The sequence below is a fragment of the Salvelinus alpinus genome, chromosome 2, assembly GCF_045679555.1.
Source record: "Salvelinus alpinus chromosome 2, SLU_Salpinus.1, whole genome shotgun sequence".
NCBI classification, from domain to species: domain Eukaryota; kingdom Metazoa; phylum Chordata; class Actinopteri; order Salmoniformes; family Salmonidae; genus Salvelinus; species Salvelinus alpinus.
Genome location: NC_092087.1, coordinates 96,918,732 through 96,942,778, shown reverse-complemented (window position 1 = coordinate 96,942,778; position 24,047 = coordinate 96,918,732). Strand labels below are relative to the sequence as shown.

Here is a 24,047-nt window from a genome sequence, read left to right as displayed (position 1 = left end):
CGTTAAACCACACGATGGCACTATCGACACGTAATCAATTAAAAACAGCTTGAGTAAAGAAGTTGCTTTCTTTGATCAGTGTGGAACCGTGATTAACTGCCAAATGGGTCTTCAAGCCAATTCACATATGATCTGAGATTACTGGGTAAAATATAATGTTATCCTGCCTAGTTAAATAAAATATAAAATCCTATTCAGACAGAAAGATGAAATGAATTTGCGCAATATGCGCAGTCATGACGGTCTTGAGCACACAGATACGTATTCTCGCGGGGACAGCACATACCTCGTTCTGTTAAAACAGGGCATACAACAACAGCGGGCAACTTTCAAAATCAAGTGTCAAGGTAAAATCAAGCTTTCTATCATTTTCTAGAACGTTTCCAAATACAACAAACAATTTAGTAGTCGTGTTATTTGTCCACGTTCACCCGATCAACATTGATTAGTCTATTGATCTAGCCAGCTTGCTAACAAGCCATTAGTAAACACCAAGCTAGCTGTGGGCGCGCAAAATGGCGGTCAGTGCAGATAATTTGTTTTGGTAGCTGAAGGAATTATTGGATTTCCTTACCCAAATATGACCATATGGTAATTTATACGGTCATAGAACCCCGTATGAATATGGTTTAGTTTGTTTGCCAAAGTAATTGATTACTTTATGCAAGTTATTCACCTCTAAAACTAAGTTTGCGACAACACTAACTTAGATAGCCAGATAAGATAACTAGCTCAAAAACTAGCTTGTCGAACGTAACGTAAACTCGTACATCGCCTTGGTCCGTACAATTGCCCTTATTTTAGCGCCCCAAAAACGTAATACTTCCAGATCAACTGTAATGTCAATACCATTGTAAAGCACAATTTCTCCCCTTTCCAACATGATCAATTACATGACCTAAACGCTGCCCGTTTCTGCATAATTCAAGCAGTCGGGTCTTTTTAAAATGGCGGGTGGGGAAGCAAAACTAATGCGTGATAGTGAGAAAGAGAGATGTGTGTGGGAAAATGGCTTTTTTCACTCGATCTGTCCAACTTATCACCTTATCGCCTCTAAAATGTAAATAAAACACTATAAAGAGTTTTATATAATGTGTCATTACAGACCTATTTGAAGGTTTGTGTCGAATTTGAATCGGATTTTTAGGGCGGTGCTAAAGTGATCTTAGAAGTAAACAGCTGTTTTGAGAATGAGGATCGCATGCAAAAAATGACTAGGTATCCCCCCTTACCCCCGTCACTGTCCATTTCTTGTTTTTAAACGATGGGAGAAGTGCTACACCTGGTGGAGAGAGATTGTATGACAGAAATAGTTGCTTTATGCGTGCTGTACGTTACGACATGACACGTCACGATGTAACGGAGGGTCTGTTTTTTTCCCAACTTTTATCCAATACTATAGAGCCATTACCATGTCGGTCAACGCTTGAATAGAAACCTAGTTCACCCCCCCGATTTTGAAGTCAACACAGTCGCTACAGTCCCATTAGTTTTCTTTGTAGCCTCGTTTGAATGTTGCGGTTGCGCACATTTGTATGGAATGGGGTGAGTTTACGTTACATGGAAACTTCCAGAACCAAAAGGAAAGAAATGGAGAGATCGTCAGATGGACAATTAACCACAAAAGATGGTGTGATTTTGGGTACCCCTCTTCAGAATGTAACTGTGGGGGGAAATACTGCAATGGGTGATGAAAATGTGTTGAGCACGGACATCAATACTCACAACTTGCGCCCCTCCAGTCCCCAGCTCAGGCCGTTACCTTACGACCCTGGCACTCCAGTCAAGCCACGGGGGGAAAAGATGAGGCCAAGAGGGTATGTCACTTATTGAGATGCAAAACAATATTGTAATGCTTTTGACAGCAAAGATAGATAAAAGGGCAAATGGCTTGGAAGACATGGTTAGGGAGAATACGATAAAAATCGGCCAAATCAGAACCTTTTAGAGGGCCAGTCTAACTCGGACAGAACTGTCAGGCCAAAAAACAGATTGCCAGGTGAAAAGGAGCCTTTTATTATAAAAAATTTACACAAACACTTAAACACTTGAATGAGAAAAGGCTGACCTGAAAGCTGGTAAACTAAACACTAACTATAGGTGAATAACTGCTTATTGTAAAGTCTACACAATGTCTCCCCCTTGTGGGAGTAAGAATACTTTGGTAACTTTATGACCAATATTTGTTTGTTTTTTTGTTGGAGAGGTTAATAATGGGATGGAAATCCTTTTGAGTTACATATCCTTAGGAAGAGCTTATATTAGCATAACAAGGTTGTTGGTTGAAGTTTGTGTCTTCATCTCTTTGTTCAATTAATGTCAGGGGTATTCGTAATTTACTCAAACGTAAGGCTATTTTCCTGTAGTGCGAACGGTTTAATGCAGACTTACTTTCTACAAGAGACTCATGCTTGTTCTCCCCATCTATCTTTTTTTTTTATGTATGGGGTAACGATATCTGGTTATCATATGGCAACAACCACTCTGCAGGTGTAGCAGTTTTAAGAGGTGCATTTAAAGGGAAAGTCATCACTCACCACTCTGGATGTTGGTTAATTTTAACAGTGAATTTCAACTGTGAAATGTTTTTATTAGGGAATATTTATGCATCCAACAACAAACAAAACAACAGGATATTATTTCAAGAATTTGAAGAAGAGATTAATAGAGTTATAGGTGTATTTCAGGATATCAAAATAATCTTAGGTGGAGATTTTAATTCTGTATCTAATGTGATGATTGACAGATATCCCCCTCCCAACAGATCCAACGTAGTTAATCCTGAGTTTAATAATCAATGTCTTGGTCTTGGATTAGTTAGTTAATCCTGAGTTTAATAATCTATGTCTTGGTCTTGGATTAGTCTCTATTTGGAGATCTAAATAGCCTGATAAAAAGGACTTCACTTGGAGTAACAAGGACGTGTCCAGACAGTCAAGAATTGACTTCAGGTTGATTTCTAATTCATTAGATAATACTGTAGTCAAGGTATCAATTGATCTATCAATTCTTACTGATCATAAAGTTATATTCTTATCTTTTAAATATGAATGGATCTGAAGTTAAACCGAATCGGAGTTATTGGAAACTCAATAGTAGACTGTTGGAAGAGGATCATTTCAAGATGGATGCCAAAGATATTATACAAGACAATTGCAGGAAAGCCCAACTATTTTAGTCTTATGGGAAATATTGGGAATTAATGAAGTATAAAATAAGACAAACAGCCATGAAGAGAGGTAAAGAAATTGCTGAAGTTAAAAGATTGAGGGAAGATAAACTTGTTAAAGAAATCCTTTCTCTAATCTCTATGGAGGACCTTGATGAAGAAGGAAAGGGTCAGTTCTTCTCTTTACAACTAGAAATGGACCGAATGTATGAAGAGAGAGCAAAAGGGGCATTTGTAAGATCAAGAAGGAGATGGTTGGAGGAAGGTGAAGAAGAAAAAATAATAATTACAATTTAGAAAGACAAATTCAAAATCTACACATTCATAAGCTTAATATAGATGGCAAAGAAAATGAAAACCCCAAAATATTTCCAAATATGTTTCAGAATTCTATGGTAACCTTTATACCAGTAATGCCTGTCCTACTAGTGACATATCTGCCTATCTAGACTCTGTAACATTTATAGATGAAGACTTCCAAAAGTCTTGTGATTAAATTATTTCTATAAATGAAATAAAAACAATTATCAGCAAGTTAAAAGAGAACAAATCTCCAGGGAATGATGGCATTATCAGTGAATTCTATACATATTATCAGGAGGATATTATTGAATTTATATTTCATGTTTGTAAGGAGGCAATTGATTTAGGGGTCCTGCCTGTTTATATGACACAAGGCCTCATTTCTGTAATACCCAAACCAAACAAAGATTCTATGATGTTAGAAAATTGGAGACCAATCACATTAATGAACAATGATGGAAAGCTACTTGCATCCATCTTTGCAGAAAGACTTAAAAAAGGTCTTGACCAAATCATTGATGAAACCCAGTCTGGTTTTATGAAGGGCAGACATATATGTATTAATATTCGACTAGTATTGGACTTGATAGACTACAATGAGCACATTATGGAAGATGGCTTTATTTTATTTGTAGACTTTTACAAGGCATTTGATACAGTTGAACAATATTTTATTTTTTGAGACTCTTCAATTTTTTGGTTTTGGTCAATATTTTCAAAATGTAATTAAGACACTTTACAATATTAGTAACAGCTCTGTTAAATTATCCCATGGAACTTCACAGAGATTCGACATTAGACGTGGAATTAAACAAGGATGCCCAATTTCTCCTTTCTTATTTTTATTGGTCACACAAGTTATGGCACTTCATTCAAATCAAATTTTATTGGTCACGTACACATGTCCAAGATGGCGTAGCAGTCAGACGTCCTCGTCTTGTCCCGTGTATATATATTCTATATAGAGGTCGACGGATTATGATTTTTCAACGCCGATACCGATTATTGGAGGACCAAAAAAAGCCGATACCGATTAATCGGTCGATTTTATTTTTATTTGTAATAATGACAATTACAACAATACTGAATGAACACTTATTTTAACTTAATATAATACATCAATAAAATCAATTTAGACTCAAATAAATAATGAAACATGTTTAAATAATGCAAAAACAAAGTGTTGGAGAAGAAAGTAAAAGTGCAATATGTGCCATGTAAGAAAGCTAACGGTTAAGGTCGTTACTCAGAACATGAGAACATATGGAAGCTGGTGGTTCCTTTTAACATGAGTCTTCAATATTCCCAGGTAAGACGTTTTAGGTTGAGGTTATTATAGGAATTATAGGACTCTTTCTCTCTCTACCATTTGTATTTCATATACCTTTGACTATTGGATGTTCTTATAGGCACTTTAGTATTGCCAGTGTAACAGTATAGCTTCCATCCCTCTCCTCGCTCCTACCTGGGCTCGAACCAGGAACACAACGACAACAGCCACCCTCGAAGCAGCGTTACCCATGCAGAGCAAGGGGAATAACTACTCCAAGTCTCAGAGCGAGTGACGTTTGAAACGCTATTAGCGCGGACCCCGCTAACTAGCTAGCCATTTCACATCGGTTACACCAGCCTAATCTCGAGAGTTGATAGTCTTGAAGCACAGCGAAGAGCTTCTGGCAAAACGCAGGAAAGTGCTGTTTGAATGAATGCTTACGAGCCTGCTGCTGCCTACCACTGCTCAGTCAGACTGCTCTATCAAATCATAGACTTAATTATAATATAATAACACACAGAAATGCGAGCCTTACGTCATCAATATGGTCAGCTAACTAGCTGTTATCCGAGTGACTATTGGCTAACATCGATTCCGGAGCAAACACAAATTAACCCGGAGCTAGCCAGCTGAAGACACTCCTGGGCTACAATCACCTATCCGGACCCGTTTTACTGCCGATGCGGAGCCCCACCGGGCCTTCACGACTGGAATACCGACGTTATCTGCCCGAGGGAGTTATTCAACTGGCCCTTCCATCGCGACGTAACCTGAACGCCCATCTGCTAACTGCGGCCCGCTAATCGTTAGCTGTCTTGAGCATATCGGCTGCTATCTGAACAGGTCTATCGAACAATCTTCTTGGGCCACTATAACTATTTTGATAATACCACACACAACCCCACTAATCTACCGACGGAAACGCACGAGGTGGCTAAAAACAGACCTCCATCTTCTGCTAGCTTGCTACCCATGGCTCGGCTAGCTGTCTGAATCGCCGTTACCCCAACCAACCTCACTACTCACTGGACCCTTATGATCACTCGGCTAAGCATGCCTCTCCTTAATGTCAATATGCCTTGTCCATTGCTGTTCTGGTTAGTGTTTATTGGCTTATTTCACTGTAGAGCCTCTAGCCCTGCTCACTATACCTTATCCAACCTTTCAGTTCCACCACCCACACATGCGATGACATCACCTGGTTTCAATGATGTTTCTAGAGACAATATCTCTTTCATCATCACTCAATGCTTAGGTTTACCTCCACTGTATTCACATCCTACCATACCTTTGTACACTATACCTTGAATCTATTTTATCGCCCCCAGAAACCTGCTCCTTTTACACTCTGTTCCGGACGTCCTAGACGTCCAATTCTCGTAGCTTTTAGCCGTACCCTTATCCTACTCCTCCTCTGGCGATGTAGAGGTGAATCCAGGCCCTGCAGTGCCTAGCTCCACTCCTATTCCCCAGGCGCTCTCTTTAGATGACTTCTGTAACCGTAAAAGCCTTGCTTTCATGCATGTTAACATTAGAAGCCTCCTCCCTAAGTTTGCTTTATTCACTGCTTTAGCACACTCTGCCAACCCGGATGTCTTAGCCGTGTCTGAATCCTGGCTTAGGAAGACCACCAATAACCAAATCTCCTCCCTAACTACAACATTTTCAGACAAGATAGAACGGCCAAAGGGGGCGGTGTTGCAATCTACTGCAGAGATAGACTGCAGAGTTCTGTCTTACTATCCAGGTCTGTACTCAAACAATTTGAACTTCTACTTTTAAAAATCCACCTCTCTAAAAACAAGTCTCTCACTGTTGCCATCTGCTATAGACCACCCTCTGCCCCCAGCTGTGCTCTGGATACCATATGTGAACTGATTGCCCCCCATCTATCTTCAGAGCTCGTGCTGCTAGGTGACCTAAACTGTGACATGCTTAAAAACGTATGGCTGCAATCCCGCTAACGGGATCGATATGACAACAGCCAGTGAAATTGCAGGGCGCCAAATTCAAACAACAGAAATTTCATAATTAAAATTCCTCAAACATACATGTATCTTATACCATTTTAAAGGTAATCTTGTTGTTAATCCCACCAAAGTGTCCGATTTCAAATAGGCTTTTCAGCGAAAGCACCACAAACGATTATGTTAGGTCACCGCAAAATCACAGACACACAGTCATTTTCCCAGCCAAATACAGGAGTCACGAAAAGTAGAAATAGAGAAAATTAATCACTAACCTTTAATGATCTTCATCAGATGACACTCATAGGACTTCATGTTACACAATACATATGTTTTGTTCGATAAAGTTCATATTTATATCCAAAAACCTCATTTTACATTGGCGCCATGTTCAGAAATGCCTCCAAAATATCCGGAGAAATTGCACAGAGCCACGTCAAATAACAGAAATACTCATCATAAACTTTGATGAAAGATACACGTTTTACATAGAATTAAAGATACACTTGTTCTTAATGCAACCGCTGTGTCAGATTTCAAAAAGCTTTACAGCATAACACAATATTCAATCATTTGAAACCAGCGTTCAGCCACAACAGCAAGCCATAAGGTTACCCGCCAAATTGTGCAGTCAACAAAACTGATAAAAAGCATTATAAATCTTCACTTACCTTTCCTGATCTTCGTTGGAATGCACTCCCAGGACTCCCACTTCCACAAGAAATGTTTGTTTTGTTCGGTAATGTCCATCTTTTATGTCCAAATAGCTATTTTTGTTAGCGTGTTTGGTAAACAAATCAAACGTCAGGAAGCGCGTTCACTAAAAGCTGACGAAATGTCCAAAAGTTCCGTAACAGTCAGTAGAAACATGTCAAACGATGTATTGAATCAATCTTTAGAATGTTTTTAACAGAAATCTTGAATAACGCTCCAACCGGAGAACATTGACTTCAGATGAGCGATGGAACAGAGCTCCCTCTCATGTGAACGCGCATGGTCAAAGCATGGTCAGGTCATGGCAGACCTGACTATTTCCTGTCTCATTCAGCCCCCCTTCACAGTATCAAATTAAATTTATGTATATAGCCCTTCTTACATCAGCTGATATCTCAAAGTGCTGTACAGAAACCCAGCCTAAAACCCCAAACAGCAAGCAATGCAGGTGTAGAAGCATGTAGAAGCAGTAGAGGCATCAGACAAGGTTCTACAGATTGTTGACATCTAGTGGAAGCCGTAGGAAGTGCAAACTCATCCATATCTCGCTGTGAATTCAATAGGATCTTGGTTGAAAATCGACGAGCCTCAGAATTCCCACTTCCTGTTTGGATTTTTTCTCAGGTTTTTGCCTGCCATATGAGTTCTGTTATACTCACAGACATCATTCAAACAATTTTAGAAACTTCAGAGTGTTTTCTATCCAATACGAATAATAATATGCATATATTAGCAACTGGGACTGAGGAGCAGGCAGTTTACTATGGGCACCTCTGTGCACCTTTCATCCAAGCTACTCAATACTGCCCCTGCAGCCATAAGAAGTTAACCAGGTAGGCTAGTTGAGAACAAGTTCTCATTTACAACTGCGACCTGGCTAAGATTAAGCAAAGCAGTGCGACAAAAAACAACAACACAGAGTTAGTTACACATGGGGTAAAGTACAGTACAATTCCCTGGTGAAGGAAGTTTGAGGAACTCCACCAACAGAGTTGAGCGGGGACCAGGCTCTGTTGAATTCAGCTCCGACTATATCGATTCGCCCAAAGTCAATACTTAAAAAAAAAATTGATTTATGAAACGCTTACCTTATATCTATGTTTGTCTTGTGTAGTAAAAATATTGGATTTCAGCAAAGAAAGGCAGGCAGGCAGCTACAGTGCATAGGACAAACAGAGGTACACGGCATTTACCAAGTTACATTTTTAAGAAATCGATGTAATCGGAGCTGAATTCTACAGACCCTTGTCACACTGCTTGACCCCGAGGAGAAGATTATCTTCAGAAACCTCCGTCATGGGGTCATTGACTCTCCTGTGTAATGTACTGGAACTGAGAGTCATGACCAAGGGCTGGTCAGTAAGCTAAAGATATAACTCTCCTGTGTAATGTACTGGAACTGAGAGTCATGACCAAGGGCTGGTCAGTAAGCTAAAGATATAACTCTCCTGTGTAATGTACTGGAACTGAGAGTCATGACCAAGGGCTAGTCAGTAAGCTAAAGATATGACTCTCCTGTGTAATGTACTGGAACTGAGAGTCATGACCAAGGGCTAGTCAGTAAGCTAAAGACAATAACAACAACCCAATAATAACTCCACATTGCTGACGTTAGCTGCCGTTGCCATAGCAACGTGAGCTAGCTAGTTCCATTTTATTAGCAGGGATTCCTAGTGCATGGAATATTTAGCACATTATATCCCTTTATTATTTAGTGAAACTCACTTTTCACATGTTGTGCTTCCTCTTTTGGGTCCATCTCTAGACTTCCATGTCTGAACCCAAGTCCACAGAGTCCCTGGGTTCTGGCTGTGGTGTTCCAGCCCTGAGAAGCGCACAGTGGGGTCCAGAGATGGTCTCAGTGAAGCTGGAGGACTGCAGTCAAACACTGGAACTCAATGTGATTGTCAAAGAGGAGGTGGAGGAGAGAGGAGTCAAAGAAGAAGAGGAGAACATGGAAGTGTCTGCTCCAGATCTAGAGGAAGAGGAGGAAGAAGTAGATAGTATCACTGACCCAGGTAGGTTCAGGTGTGGAGTACGGAGAGAGGTTGGTGCCTATTGTATTGCTTCTGCTTGCATCAAAAGTATTTTAAAGCCCCTTTCAATGTTTCCTTTCTGATTCTAACCCCATATCTGTCCATATTCCCACAGGAGAGAGCTCCAACCCAGGTTCAGACAGTGAGTCCAGTTCCCCAGCATCAGGAAACCATAAACAACACAGACGGAGGAACTCAAGACAGAAACATCACCATTGCATGGACTGCTTCACTAGTTTCTATGATCCAGAGGAGTTGAGAAGACACACTTGTAGGCCCCACCCCTGTTCTGATTGCAGAGGCAGTTTTATTTGTCCAACTCACCTCATACCACACCAACAGACTCTCAAAACAAAGAAGCCTTACACGTGTGGTCAATGTGGCAAGAGATTTCAGACCCCAAGCATCTTGAAGACGCACCAGCTTACTCACACAGGAAAGAAGCCTTTCCACTGCTCCCAGTGTGGGAAGACGTTTGATTCATCATTACATCTGAAGAGACACCATAAAATACACACAGTGGAGAAACCTTTCCATTGTGCCCAATGTGGGAAGAGTTTCAGTGATGAAGGAAATCGAAGTAAACATCAGAGAATACACACAGGAGAGAAGCCTCACCAATCCTCTGAATGCGGGAAGAGTTTCAATCAGTTATCACATTTAAAGGTACACCAACAAATTCACACAGGAGAGAAGCTTTTTCACTGCTCTGAGTGTGGGAAGAGTTTCAGTCTGTCATCTAATCTGAAGAGGCACCAGCTAATGCACAAAGAGAAGCCTCTTCTTTGTAGGAAGAGTTTTAAGTTGGAAGGAAGCTTTCAGAGTCATCAGAGAATACACAGTGGCGAGAAGCCCTACCACTGCTCCCAATGTGGGAAGAGCTTTAGTCAGGCAGGACGGCTAAATGAACTCCAGAAATATCACACAGGAGAGAAGCCATACCGCTGTAATCAGTGTGGGAAGAGTTTCCTTCGAGTAGGACACCTAAATAACCACCAAAGAATACACACAGGGGAGAAACCGTACAGCTGTGAACAGTGTGGGAAGAGTTTCCATTGGGAAGGATACCTAAATAGCCATCAGAGAATACACACAGGCGTGAAGCTTTACCACTGCTCTCCATGTGGGATGAGTTTCACTTGGTTATCATCCCTAAAATATCACCAGTTAAAATGTCAGGGTCGTTCCACTATTACTATTATTATCCAATATTAAAATACATGTTCAATGAGATGCCCTTTAATATAGACCACATTGTGAAACAAATAAATCAGGTTTTTAATATAAATAGTAGAGGTCGACTGATTAATCGGCATAGCCGATTTAATTAGGGCCGATTTCAAGTTTTCATAACAATCGGTCATCGGCATTTCTGGACACCGATTATGGCCGATTACATTGCATTCCATGAGGAAACTGCGTGGCAGGCTGACCACCTGTTACGCGAGTGCAGCTTGGAGCCAAGGTAAGTTGCTAGCTAGCATTAAACTTATCTTATAAAAAACAATCAATCTTCACATCATCACTAGTTAACTACACATGGTTGATCATATTACTAGGTTAACAAGCTTGTCCTGCGTTGCATATAATCATTGCGGTGCCTGTTCATTTATCATCGAATCACAGCCTACTTCAACTTCGCCAAACGGGTGATGATTTAACAAAAGCACAATCGTTGCACGAATGTACCTAACCATAAACATCAATGCCTTTCTTAAAATCAATAGAAATAAGTATTTTTTTTTTTAACTGCATATTTAGTTAAAAGAAATTAATGTTAGCAGGCAATATTAACTAGGGAAATTGTGTCACTTCTCTTGCGTTCATTGCACGCAGAGTCAGGGTATATGCAACAGTTTGGGCTGCCTGGCTCTTTGCAAACTAATTTGCCAGAATTTTACATAATTATGACATAACATTGAAGGTTGTGCAATGTAATACCAATATTTAGACTAAGGGTTGCCACCATTTCGATAAAATACGGAACTGAAAGAATAAACGTTTTGTTTCCGAAATGATAGTTTCCGGATTTAACTATATTAATGACCTAAGGCTCGTATTTCTGTGTGTTTATTATATTATAATTAAGTCTATGATTTGATATTTGATAGAGCAGTCTGACTGAGCGGTGGCAGGCAGCAGCAGGCTCGTAAGCATTCATTCAAACAGCACTTTCCTGCGTTTACCAGCAGCTCTTCGCAATGCTTGAAGCACAGCGCTGTTTATGATTTCAAGCCTATCAACTCCCGAGATTAGGCTGGCAATACTAAAGTGCCTATAAGAACATCCAATAGTCAAAGGTATATGAAAAACAAATGGTATAGAGAGGAAAAAGTAATCATTCCTATAATAACTTAGGGCTGAACTTGAAAGGGGTTCCTTCGTTATTTTACCGTTCATGTCTTCCACAGAGAATGTCTTGATCTACTTCAACGCCTTGGCGTTTTGATACCGTGTAAATCTCACTAGGATATGGTAACATTTGTCAACATATTTTCATAAATCCACTCTACAATTTTTTTTTAAATCTTTGCTTATATTTAGTCAATATTGATCAGAGTTACCTTGTCCTATGGATATCTACACAGTTATCAAATTGGCAAGGTGGTGTAAGCCTACACGAAACACAGACCTTCTTTGAAGTCAATCTAAAAATATCCTATGGAATAAATGAATGAAGTAACCGCTTTTCAGATTTTGCTGCAAGGTGTCATGGGGATTATGACTCACACTTTGGTCGTCGGTTCTTACCATGCCCATTATTAAAATAGGATTTCCTGCATATAGAAATTACAGTTTCTGTTTTCAACATTCATCACAGGTAACTTAAACTCAATTTGTATTATTCAAACAGTTGAGTATTTGTGTCTCCTAAGCAGACTCTTCAGTATCCTTGTCACTTCAGAGAGCTGTGTGTGTGTGTGTGTGTGTTTTACAGATGGCAGAGAAAAGCAGAGCACCAGTGTGGGACTATTACATCGAATTGGCACCAGGGAAAGCAAGGTGTCTTATTTGTGATAAAGATGTAAGCATGGGGTCAGCAATGGCTAAATACAAAAATACCACCAACCTGTGGAATCACCTTAAGAACGCCCATCCAAAAGCCCATAAGGAAGCAAAGATGAAAAAAGCAAATGCAAATTCTTCACAAGGAAAATGTGACACAGACACGTCACAGACATCGCAGGCTACACTCTTGCAACTTTTTAATAAACAAGCAAAATGGCAGGACAAAGACCCAAGGGCCAAGAAGATGGATGAAGCAATTATTGAGATGATTGCCACTGACAACCAGCCATTCACAGTGGTGTCTGACGTTGGTTTTCAGCGGCTGATTACTCTTGCTGAACCCCGGTACAGGATCAAAGAAGAAAACTTATTTCGCACAGAAATGCTAGATAAAACTCATGAAAGAGTTGTGATGAAAGTGAAGAATCTGGTGGCACCATTGAACGCTCCACACATGGCATTCACAACTGACTGCTGGTCAGGCACTACAGAGTCCCTGATGAGCCTTACTGGACATTTCATTGACAATGTCTGGACAAGAAAGCAGGTTGTGCTGAATGTCAAGACTATGACTGGATCACACACAGGAAACTACATCAGAGAAATGTTTTTGACCATTTTGGAATACTGGGAAATCCACACAGAACGTGTAGTGCTGGTCCTCAGGGACAGTGGGGCAAACATGGTGAAAGGTATGAGACTGGTAGAGCTTCCAGACTTCAGCTGCAGTGCACACACCCTACAGCTTGTAATCAATGATGGCCTATCCAGTCAGAGAGCTGTGCTAGACATTATTGCCATGTTGAAGAGCTGTGCAACTCACTTTGACCACTCTGTACTGGCCAAACAGAGGCTGAGGGCCATTCAGGAAGAGCTTGGCCTTCCCAAACACAGCATCATCCAAGCAGTTCAAACTCGCTGGAACTCAACACTACACATGTTGCAGAGGATGTTTGAACAGAGGCGTGCACTGAAAGTGTATGCAGGTGAATACGGACACATCGGCAGTTTGTCTGCTGCACAGTGGAACATTGTCTCTAACCTAATTGAGACTCTGGCCCCTATGGAGGAGGTGACACTGGAGATGAGCCACTCCAACTCTACAGCAGCATGCATCATCCCCAGTGTGTCGGTGCTGAAGCTGATGCTGCAGCAGGAGGGTTCTTCTACTCGGGGCATCAAAACAACACGGAAGACCATGTTGGACAGTCTGACAAGGAGGTTCTCCAAGGCCGAGGAGACAAAGTGCCTGGTGCTGGCAACTGTCCTGGATCCACGTTACAAGAGCTACGCCTTCAGCTCAGGGACAGCACTAGAGAAAGCAAAAGAGTGGCTGAAGGAGGAGTCTGACCTACTAAGGAAACCAAATCCCAGAGCCACAGCAGATGGGACGAGTGAAGAGGTGGACCCAGATCCAGGTGCAAAGAGGCAAAGAGTCCAGGTAGATCAGCCACCCAGTCTGGTGGACAGCCTCTACGCTAGAATCCTTGGAAGCCAAGAGGGCAGGGCTGAAGTCCAGTGCAGTTTTGAAATTGCGTTGGAGCGTTACCTCACAGAGCCTGTCATTGACAGAAAGAGCGGCTTGCCTTTAGAGTGGTGGAAGCAAAATGAAGACAGATTTCAATCACTCGCTCCATTGGCAAAGAAGTTTCTCTGTCCCCCACCTTCTTCGGTCCCAAGCGAGAGAGTGTTCAGTGAGGTGGGGATCATTTATGATAAGCAGAGGAGCAGACTGACAGGGGAGCATGCAGACAAGCTCTGCTTTCTGCACTACAACCTAAAACTTCTGAACTGGGAATATTGAAGACCCATGAAAGCTGGTGGTTCCTTTTAACATGTTGTTCTCATGTTATTTGAGACTAAATTGATTTTATGTATTCAGTTAAAATAAAAGTGTTCATTGTTCATTCAGTATTGTTGTAATTGTCATTATTACAAATATATATATATATTGGAGGACCCAAAAAAGCCGATACCGATTAATCGGAAGATTTAATATAAAATACACGTGTGTGTGTGTGTGTGTAAAACAAATCAGCTGATTAATCGGTATCGGCTTTTTTTGGTCCTCCAATAATCGGTATCGGCGTTGAAAAATCATAATCGGTCGACCTCTAATAAATAGACTTGCTAAATTGCCAAAAATTCAGCATTTTGAAATGCCCCTCTGTCACTTCTAGGATGATTTTAACCCACTTAATCCCAGAATGTCTCAAAGCTTCACCACCATTGTAAAGCGTTGTAAAGCCCTAGTTGTTGCTTTGACAGTCATTTCTGAAGATTGCTATGTATTTCCTGTGGAAACATTGAACGTGTAATAGTGAACTCATAGAGTACAAGCAGATGAGCTGCTACTTTTTGGCCGTTTCCTGGTGTTTGGTTGTGAGAACTGAGTGGGATCCCCTGTTAGCCAGGCTAGAACATGTTTAAACTATTTTTGTTGTTGTTGTGAAGCTTGCATTCAATTGCCTGATGGACACAACAAGCTTTCATTCCCCCTGTCATAAGGAGATTGATGGCTGATTTTAAGAAGAAATCACCAACCCTGCACTTAATCGCCACTTACTACAGCCGTTGTTTTATTTAACCTCTTGAGATGGGAACACGTGTTTTTAGGAAGTTGAACATGTGCTCTTTATGACGTAATGTACGTTTTTTTAAACCAGTTTTGCACTTCGCAAACGGGACCAAATTGGTGGAACAACCCACTATATCCCTGCCTCTTGGCAGTGTTCTGCCGCATCGACTTCAAACCCAGGTGTGAAAGTAGATTTTATTACTTGGCGGTACAGACCTCCTATGTACATTATTTTTTTTTTGATGGGCCTAATTAGTAAAATACGTCTTTACACTTTTAACCCTTTACTGCACGCATTAAAATAAGACCATGCAACAAACTGTTGGATTCGTTTTTCTCACTTAAAATGGCCCCAAATAGACAAAAGTCAAAAATTATATATTTTTAAATGTGTATATGTTGCCATATGTTAACACTGTGCAGCAACCGTAACAATATGGAACTACTAAAAACATTAACAATGTGATTTATGTTAACACTGTGCAGCAACCGTAACAATATGGAACTACTAAAAACATTAACAATGTGATTTTCTAAAATCATGTTTATATCTGATTGTGCTTTTTGAAACAAATAAATGTTAAAAAAGTTGTTTTCTAAAAGAAATTAGGTGAATTGCCTCCAGAGTGGCGCTGTTGTCTAAGGCACGACGTCGTAGTGCTTGAGGTGTCACTACAGACCCGGGTTCGATCCCAGGTTGTGTTACAACTGGCCGTGACCAGGAGTCCATAGGGCGGCGCACAATTGGCCCAGCATCATCATTTCTGTCTGTAATATACCATTTTGTGGGGGAAAACTCATTCTTATTGGCTGGGCCTAGCTCCCCAGTGGGTGGGCCTATGCCCACCCATGACTGCCCTCCCCAGTCGTGTGAAATCCATAGATTAGGGCCTAATTAATTTTATTTCAATTGATTGATTTCCTTATATGAACTGTAACTCAGTGAAATTGTTGCCTGTTGCGTTTTATATTTTTGTTCTCAGTATATTTGTCGGCGACAGAACAATTAAAACATACAATTAAAAACGTGATCTTCTCCCTCCCCCTCTGACAGTTCCTAAAATAACATTTGAGCACATTTCTGTAGAGTTGTGGGCAGAATGTTTAAATCTTTTGCAGTGACGTTTCCAAACTGAATTTGCTGTAAGGAAAGACTTTCTGATTGGTTGTTGAATTGAATAGTAGCCTAAATGCTGCCTACAGCCAACACTTATATGCAAAAGACAAATTGCTGTTAAGTATTTAGTTTATCGATACATGATTGTGTTTCCATCTCCTGCCTTGGTATAGGCTCTGAGATTAAATAGACTAGAATGTCGCGCTCCTATCGCTCAGCAATACTGTAGCCTACCCATATAGGTCTACTGTCAAATATTAGTCTACCGACCCATTTACTTTGGAGCATGGTTGGCTATTGAATGAGCGTAGGATAAATGGTAGCATGGTTGGCTATTGAATGAGCGATGGATAAATGGGAGCATGGTTGGCTATTGAATGAGCGATGGATAAATGGGAGCATGGTTGGCTATTGAATGAGCGTAGGATAAATGGTAGCATGGTTGGCTATTGAATGAGCGATGGATAAATGGGAGCATGGTTGGCTATTGAATGAGCGATGGATAAATGGGAGCATGGTTGGCTATTGAATGAGCGTAGGATAAATGGTAGCATGGTTGGCTATTGAATGAGCGATGGATAAATGGGAGCATGGTTGGCTATTGAATGAGCGATGGATAAATGGGAGCATGGTTGGCTATTGAATGAGCGATGGATAAATGGGAGCATGGTTGGCTATTGAATGAGCGATGGATAAATGGGAGCATGGTTGGCTATTGAATGAGCGTAGGATAAATGGTAGCATGGTTGGCTATTGAATGAGCGTAGCATAAATGGTAGCATGGTTGGCTATTGAATGAGCGATGGATAAATGGGAGCATGGTTGGCTATTGAATGAGCGATGGATAAATGGGAGCATGGTTGGCTATTGAATGAGCGATGGATAAATGGGAGCATGGTTGGCTATTGAATGAGCGATGGATAAATGGGAGCATGGTTGGCTATTGTCACGTAGAGTAGGCCAGAAGGCTAAAGTGAAAAACCTAACCTCTATCAAATAAAAAGATGGCGGAGCCGCAAAAGTACTTCTGTGCTTCTGGGTGTTTATTTACATAGTGAATCCAGAAGGAAAACAACAGTACTGCCATCCAAAGTATACATTATGGGGACAGCTTAAAAACCAATGCTGCCCCATCAACAGCTCAATCCAAACTGGTCCCTCCTTTGAACTGAGAGAGAGGCTCTTTTTGTAGGGGAAGACCCTCCCATCAGAACATACCAAACACTAATTAATTAAGCAATTACCATCATCAAAGCCTACGTTTTCCACTCAGCAACACATTTCTCATGATACAATATACCAATATAACACATTTACAAAATCCCATCCCTACTGACATGGAGTCTTCCAATATGCCCATTCACACGAACGAGCAATTCGGGACAGGCACTTCAAAGCCAGCCCGATTACCGTGAATCTGGGCCTTGTCCCAGCCCAATTACAGTAGCTCTGGTCCTTATCCCAGCCTGATTACAGTAGCTCTGGTCCTTATCACAGCCTGATTACTGTAGCTCTGGTCCTTGTCCCAGCCCAATTACAGTAGCTCTGGTCCTTGTCCCAGCCCGATTACCGTGGCTCTGGTCCTTATCCCAGCCCGATTACCGTAGCTCTGGTCCTTATCCCAGCCTGATTACCGTGGCTCTGGTCCTTATCCTAGCCTGATTACGTAGCTCTGGTCCTTATCACAGCCTGATTACAGTAGCTCTGGTCCTTATCCCAGCCTGATTACAGTAGCTCTGGTCCTTATCCCAGCCTGATTACAGTAGCTCTGGTCCTTGTCCCAGCCTGATTACAGTAGCTCTGGTCCTTGTCCCACCCTGATTACAGTAGCTCTGGTCCTTATCCCAGCCTGATTACCGTAGCTCTGGTCCTTATCCCAGCCTGATTACAGTAGCTCTGGTCCTTGTCCCAGCCTGATTACCGTAGCTCTGGTCCTTATCCCAGCCTGATTACAGTAGCTCTGGTCCTTATCCCAGCCTGATTACAGTAGCTCTGGTCCTAGTAACCAGGAGTGGTATGGTGTTGATATCGTGTAGTCATAGTAACCAGGAGTGGTATGGTGTTGATATCATGTGTATCTAGAGCAAAAGGAGTGTACATTGTGGCTCGCAGAATTATCGACGCATGAAATTAACAGCTTTGATATTCAGAGCAGGGCACTGGTAAAAGCTGTTATCTCTGGTGTCCCGTTGGACATTGATAATCAATATCTTAGGCAAAAAGATCCAGGAGTAGTGAATGCACATCGCTAGACCTGTCTGGAGAACGGGGGAAAGAAGCTCAATTATTGATGTTTGGTGAGTATTTACCACCTTATGTAAAGTTGGGACATATAAGATATGCTGTAAGAGCATTCGTGCAAAACCCGATGCAAGAAGTGTAAAAAGTTTCACCATGTGTCAAGTGTTTGCATATGGAAGGAATATGTTGTTGAAGAGTGTGAATGTAAAACGTTGCAACTGTGGTGCTGAAAGAGGTTGAGGTGTCAAGGATCAGGGCTGTACAGCAAATCTCCTATGTGGAGGCAGTGAGGAGTTGAAGGGTCAAGAAGCCACAGTTCTGAAGAAGATATGGCGGTGGATGCATCACAACCAGTTGCCAATGTTAAATGTCAATCCAGTGATCTGGATACGCTTATTGTGAAGGAGGTGGATTTTGTAGCTTTTAGAGCCACGGTTATTAATTGTTCTGCATAAGAGTCCAAGAAGCTGGATATCACATCTGCAACCGAGAAGTTTTTGGGCCTCCAAGACTTAACAGGAGAAGCACTGCAAGGACTACTGTCGCCAGGAAATGTCCCGCCATCACAGGATCCTTCTGAGCCTGTGTAGGAACCTGATTTAAAACAGAAAGCAGGCTGATTTGGTTTAATTAACATTTCGTTATTGATAGTTTGTGTGGATTCAATTTTTTACCACGCTCTTTTTGTTTTCGGGTCTTTATTATCCACCTGTACTGTAGGTGGCGAAATGCACGTTTCATTGTTGCTCTCTTTCGTCAGTGTGGAACCGTGATTTAAGTGCTAAAAGGGACATCAAGCCGCTTCACATTTGATCTGAAAATCACTATTACTTCCAAACCAATGGGTAAAATATAATATCCTATTCATAAAGAGACTTAATTAAGTTGCGCCATGTACGCATCTAGCGCAGCCATGGCGGTCTTGAGAACTCCCAATATGTATTCTCGCGGCGACAGCACATATCGCGTTCTCATACAGGGTGTTCTCTAGCTAGCTAGCTACATCAAAAACAAGAGCTGTCAACTTTCGAAATCAAGTGTCAAGGTAAGATCAGGCTTTCTAACATATTCTATAATGTTTTCAAATAAACAACATCATTTAGTTGTCGGATTATTTGTCCACGTCCACTGGATCAACGTTGTCTCAACAATTAGCCTATTGATCCAGCTCAGCTACGTCGTTAACTTGTTAACTAGCCATTAGCAGCTAACTAGCAATCAGAACAAGTTTGTTGATTTTCAAGACGCTTTGTTGTGAATCACCATATTATTTGTTATTGTGCATTCTCAAATATATGAAGTGTGAATCGTTCATCTTTAAGATGACAAATCCATTGGCAACCCTGATCAGCTAGTAAGTTAGCATGGCTAGCTAGCCGTTTTGTTAGGTAGACGAGGTGGCTAACTTCATTTCAGTAACCATTGTTCATGTTTTGGCGATTACAAACTAAATGTCGGTTTTAGTTCTCCTTTGCTTTAAATGGGGCTATCAGCAGTTGCTATATCTATTCTTGGACTTAGAAATGAAAAAAAAAAAAATATATATATATACCCCCATTGGTTCTTGAAGAATATAACTTGAAATGTCATCATGAGCTTAGTTTACCTGTTGCATCCCATCAGAACCCAGAATACAAGCTTGTTTTACGCCAACGTTTGACAAAAATACTGTATCGCCTCAAAACATGGTTAAAACTATAATTTTGATATAGTGGATGGTCAGTCCTTCCATTCTTTGCTCGCTCTATGAATTTGAAAGTGGTTCCATTTCTCCATCCCCACCCCTCAGCTTTTCACTGTACCAGGGGCGTGGAGTCCACTTTCTTATTGTTTCTACTGATTGCCACGTTTTAAACTATATTGCGTGTAATGTAGCTAGCAGTGGAGCGCAAGTGCTCTGTCTTCATAGACAGCCTAATGCTAGCCATACCTCACCAGACCTTCACAAAAGTTTCAGAACTTTTATTAGGGTAATAAGTCAAGTCATTGGGCTCCCGAGTGGCGCAGTGGTCTAAGGCACTGCATCTCAGTGCTAGGCGTCACTACAGACCCTGGTCCTACATGGCAATATGAATGTCCAATACGCACAATAGACTGACTGGGGAGGTGATTTCCCACAATTAAAGTCCCTCAATTAGAGCTACGATGTTAATATTTGTGTAATTTCTTCAGAATTGTAATCTGTTGGTGTCACACCATTTCATGGACGCAAGATCCATAGGTAAGGCTGTACATTGCAAGAAAAGTAGGCTATGCCACCAATGCAATGTTGAAGTCTATACGTTCACATTGTGATTTCAACAGATTTTTGGGGAGGTCAAATTAACAAAATGTTTTCTTGTTGAATTTATATAACAACATTCCAAACTTGTTGAGCATTATTTTGTTCATTTGTGGCAGGATTACACTATTTGCATGTTTGCATCAGTTCCTTTGGGGGACTTTTAATTTGAAGGTGAAACACCAATTCCATTATTGTTGCTCACTCTGTTGTTCATGTTCACACAAGTAGCTATAAAGCTACCATTGCCTTCGCCATGGCAACGTTAGCTTGCTAGATACATTTTAAAGCAGAGATTCCTAGTACATATATTTTGCATGGTTTATCCCTTTATAATGGATTTTGTGAAAATCACCTTTCACGTGTTGTGCTTCTTCTTTTGGATCCATCTCTAGACTTCCATGTCTGAACTCAAGTCCACAGAGTCCCCAGGTTCTGTATGTGGTGTTCCAGCCCAGAGAAGCTCACAGCAGGGTCCAGAGATGGTCTCAGTGAAGCTGGAGGACTGCAGTCAAACACTGGAACTTAATGTGATTGTCAAAGAGGAGGAGGAGAGAGGACTCGAGGAGGAGATACAAGTAAAAGAGGTGGATCAGAGAGCAGTCAAAGAGGAGGTTGAGGAGAGAGGAGTCAAAGAAGAGCATGAGAGAACAGTCGAAGAGGAGGAGGGTATAAGCATCAAAGAAGAGGTGGAGGAAAGATTAGTGAAAGCAGAAGAGAACAAGAAAGAAGCTGCTCAACATCTAGGAGCTAAAGAAGTAGATAGTATCAGTGACCCAGGTAAGTTCAGGTGTGGAGTAGAGAGGTTGGTGCCTTGGTGGCCCCAGGGGATTCCAAAACTCTTATTGTGTGTCTGCTTGCATCAAGTCTTTTAAAGCCCCCTGTTAGCAGTTGATGTTACTCTTCAATAACACAAACCCCAAAGCAAATCAGGGGGAGGGCAATAGGTTTATTCTCATTCAAAGAGGACAAACCGTGCGGGGAGGTAGATGTTCATTCTCCCCTGTCCTCAGTGATTCTCTCCAGTGATTCTCTCCACAGAATAAAGGGACAGGATGCACTTTATAACCCAGCCCTAGCCTGTGGTTGACCAATTTAGCCAATGGGCAAATAACAAGTATCCTATTTCAGGTTGGACCAATGAGAATGTGCCACACGTAGCTATGATTTCAAGACTGACATTCCTAACAGATGTTGAACTGAAAACCAACTATTTCCATTGATAAGTCCCTATTGATCGTTAATGCTCTATTGAATTTGTCCTCTTAACCTTTAGTACTGTATTGACCTCTCGTCCTCTGTCTCTGCGTTGTGTATTTATCTTCACAATATTGTTTACCTTTTTTTTAATGCTCTGTTCCTGATTCTAACCCCATATCTGTTCATATTCCCACAGGAGAGAGCTCCAACCCAGGTTCAGACAGTGAGCCCAGTTCCACAGCATCAGGAAACCATAAACAACACAGACGGAGGAACTCAAGACAGAAACATCACCACTGCATGGACTGCTTCACTAGTTTCTATGATCCAGAGGAGTTGAGAAGACACACTTGTAGGCCCCACCCCTGTTCAGATTGCAGAGGCAGTTTTATTTGTCCGATTCACCTCAAATCACACCAACAAAGTCTCAAAATAAAGAAGACATACCCGTGTGGTCAATGTGGGAAGAGATTTCAGACACCAAGCAGCTTGAAGATGCACCAGCTTACTCACACAGGAAAGAAGTCGTACCACTGCTTCCAGTGTAGGAAGACTTTCGGTTGGTCATTCAATTTGAAGAGACACCAGAAAATACACACAGGGGAGAAACCTTTCCACTGCTCCCAGTGTGGAAAGAGCTTCAGTCAGACAGGAGACCTAAAGAAACACCATAGAATACACACAGGAGAGAAGCCTTTCCACTGCTCTGAGTGTGGGAAGAGCTTCAGTATAGAAGCAAATCTAAAGGAGCACCAGAAAATACATACAGGAGAGAAGCCTTTCCACTGCTCCCAATGTGGTAAAAGCTTCAGTCGGTTAAGAGAACTAAAGAAACATCAGAGAATACACACAGGGGAAAAGCCATACAGCTGTGATCAGTGTGGGAAGAGTTTCAGTCAAACAGGAGTCCTAAAGAGACACCAGCTAACTCACACAGGAGAAAAGCCTTTCAACTGCTCCCAGTGTGGGAAGGATTTCAGTCAGTCATCACTTTTGAAGAGACACCAGCTAACTCACACAGGAAAGAAGCCTCACCACTGCTCTCATTGTGGGAAAAGTTTTAAATTGGAAGGAAGCCTTCAGAGTCACCTGAGAATACACAATGGAGAGAAGCCCCACCACTGCTCCCAATGTGGGAAGGCTTTCAGGCAGGCAGTAGACCTAAAGAAACATCAGAGAATACACACAGGGGAGAAGTCTTTCCACTGTTCTCAGTGTGGGAAGACTTTTGGTCGGTCATTATTTTTGAAGCGACACCAGAGAAGACACACTGGGGAGAAGCCTTTCCACTGCTCACAATGTGGGAAGACCTTCAGTGAAAAAGGAAATCTAAAGCAACACCAGAGAAGACACTCGGGAGAGAAACCGTACAGCTGTGATCAGTGTGGGATTTGTTTTAAATGGAAACAAAGCCTGAAGGAACATCAGGAGGCAAAGCACAGTGCAGTGCCCAACTCTAACCTTATAATGGAGTTGCCAAGCTGGGCATCTACATATCTAACTAATATTGACTGACTGACAAAAAACCTTCTGTTAACTTCTCTGGGATATATGCGTCCCACCTACACAAAATCCAGTGAAATTGCAGGGCGCCAAATTCAAAACAACAGAAATCTCATAATTAAAATTCCTTCAAACATACAAGTATTATACACCATTTTGAAGATAAACTTCTCGTTAATCCAGCCACAGTGTCTGATTTCAAAAAGGATTTACGGCGAAAGCACACCTTGCGATTATGTTTGGTCAGTACATAGCCACAGAAAAACACAGCCATTTTCCAGCCAAAGAGAGGAGTAACAAAAAGCAGAAATAGAGTTAAAATTAATCACTAACCTTTGATGATCTTCATCAGATGACACTCATAGGACTTCATGTTACACAATACATGTATGTTTTGTTCGGTTCATATTTATATCCAAAAATCTGAGTTTAGGCGGGACGCTACTGTCTCACTTGGCCAAAAGCCAGAGAAAATGCAGCGCGCAAAATTCAAATAAATTACTATAAAAATCAAACTTTCATTAAATCACACATGAAAGATACCAAATTAAAGCTACACTGATTGTGAATCCAGCCAACATGTCAGAATTCGATTAATTCCGTCGATATATATCCAAAATGTCCATTTACTTGGCGCGTTTGATCCAGAAAAACAC

At 41.3% G+C, this 24,047-nt stretch overlaps 1 protein-coding gene across 2 annotated transcripts; it reads left to right on the top strand.

The window, feature by feature from the left end:
• Positions 1 to 208: 208 nt before the first annotated feature.
• Positions 209 to 23,533, top strand: LOC139568347 (zinc finger protein 271-like). Of its 2 annotated transcripts, XM_071390106.1 has the most exons (5): positions 209 to 347; positions 9,192 to 9,444; positions 9,578 to 10,128; positions 21,084 to 21,468; positions 22,085 to 23,533. In XM_071390106.1, the coding sequence occupies exons 2-5, from the start codon at positions 9,198 to 9,200 to the stop codon at positions 23,401 to 23,403; spliced, it is 2,502 nt and encodes an 833-aa protein (XP_071246207.1). In that variant the 5' UTR covers positions 209 to 347; positions 9,192 to 9,197; the 3' UTR covers positions 23,404 to 23,533. The 2 variants fall into 2 exon arrangements, with proteins under 2 accessions (XP_071246207.1, XP_071246206.1); XM_071390105.1 differs by lacking the exons at positions 21,084 to 21,468; positions 22,085 to 23,533 and adding an exon at positions 12,401 to 14,383 and having other exon boundaries at positions 271 to 347.
• The last annotated feature ends 514 nt before the right edge of the window (positions 23,534 to 24,047 follow it).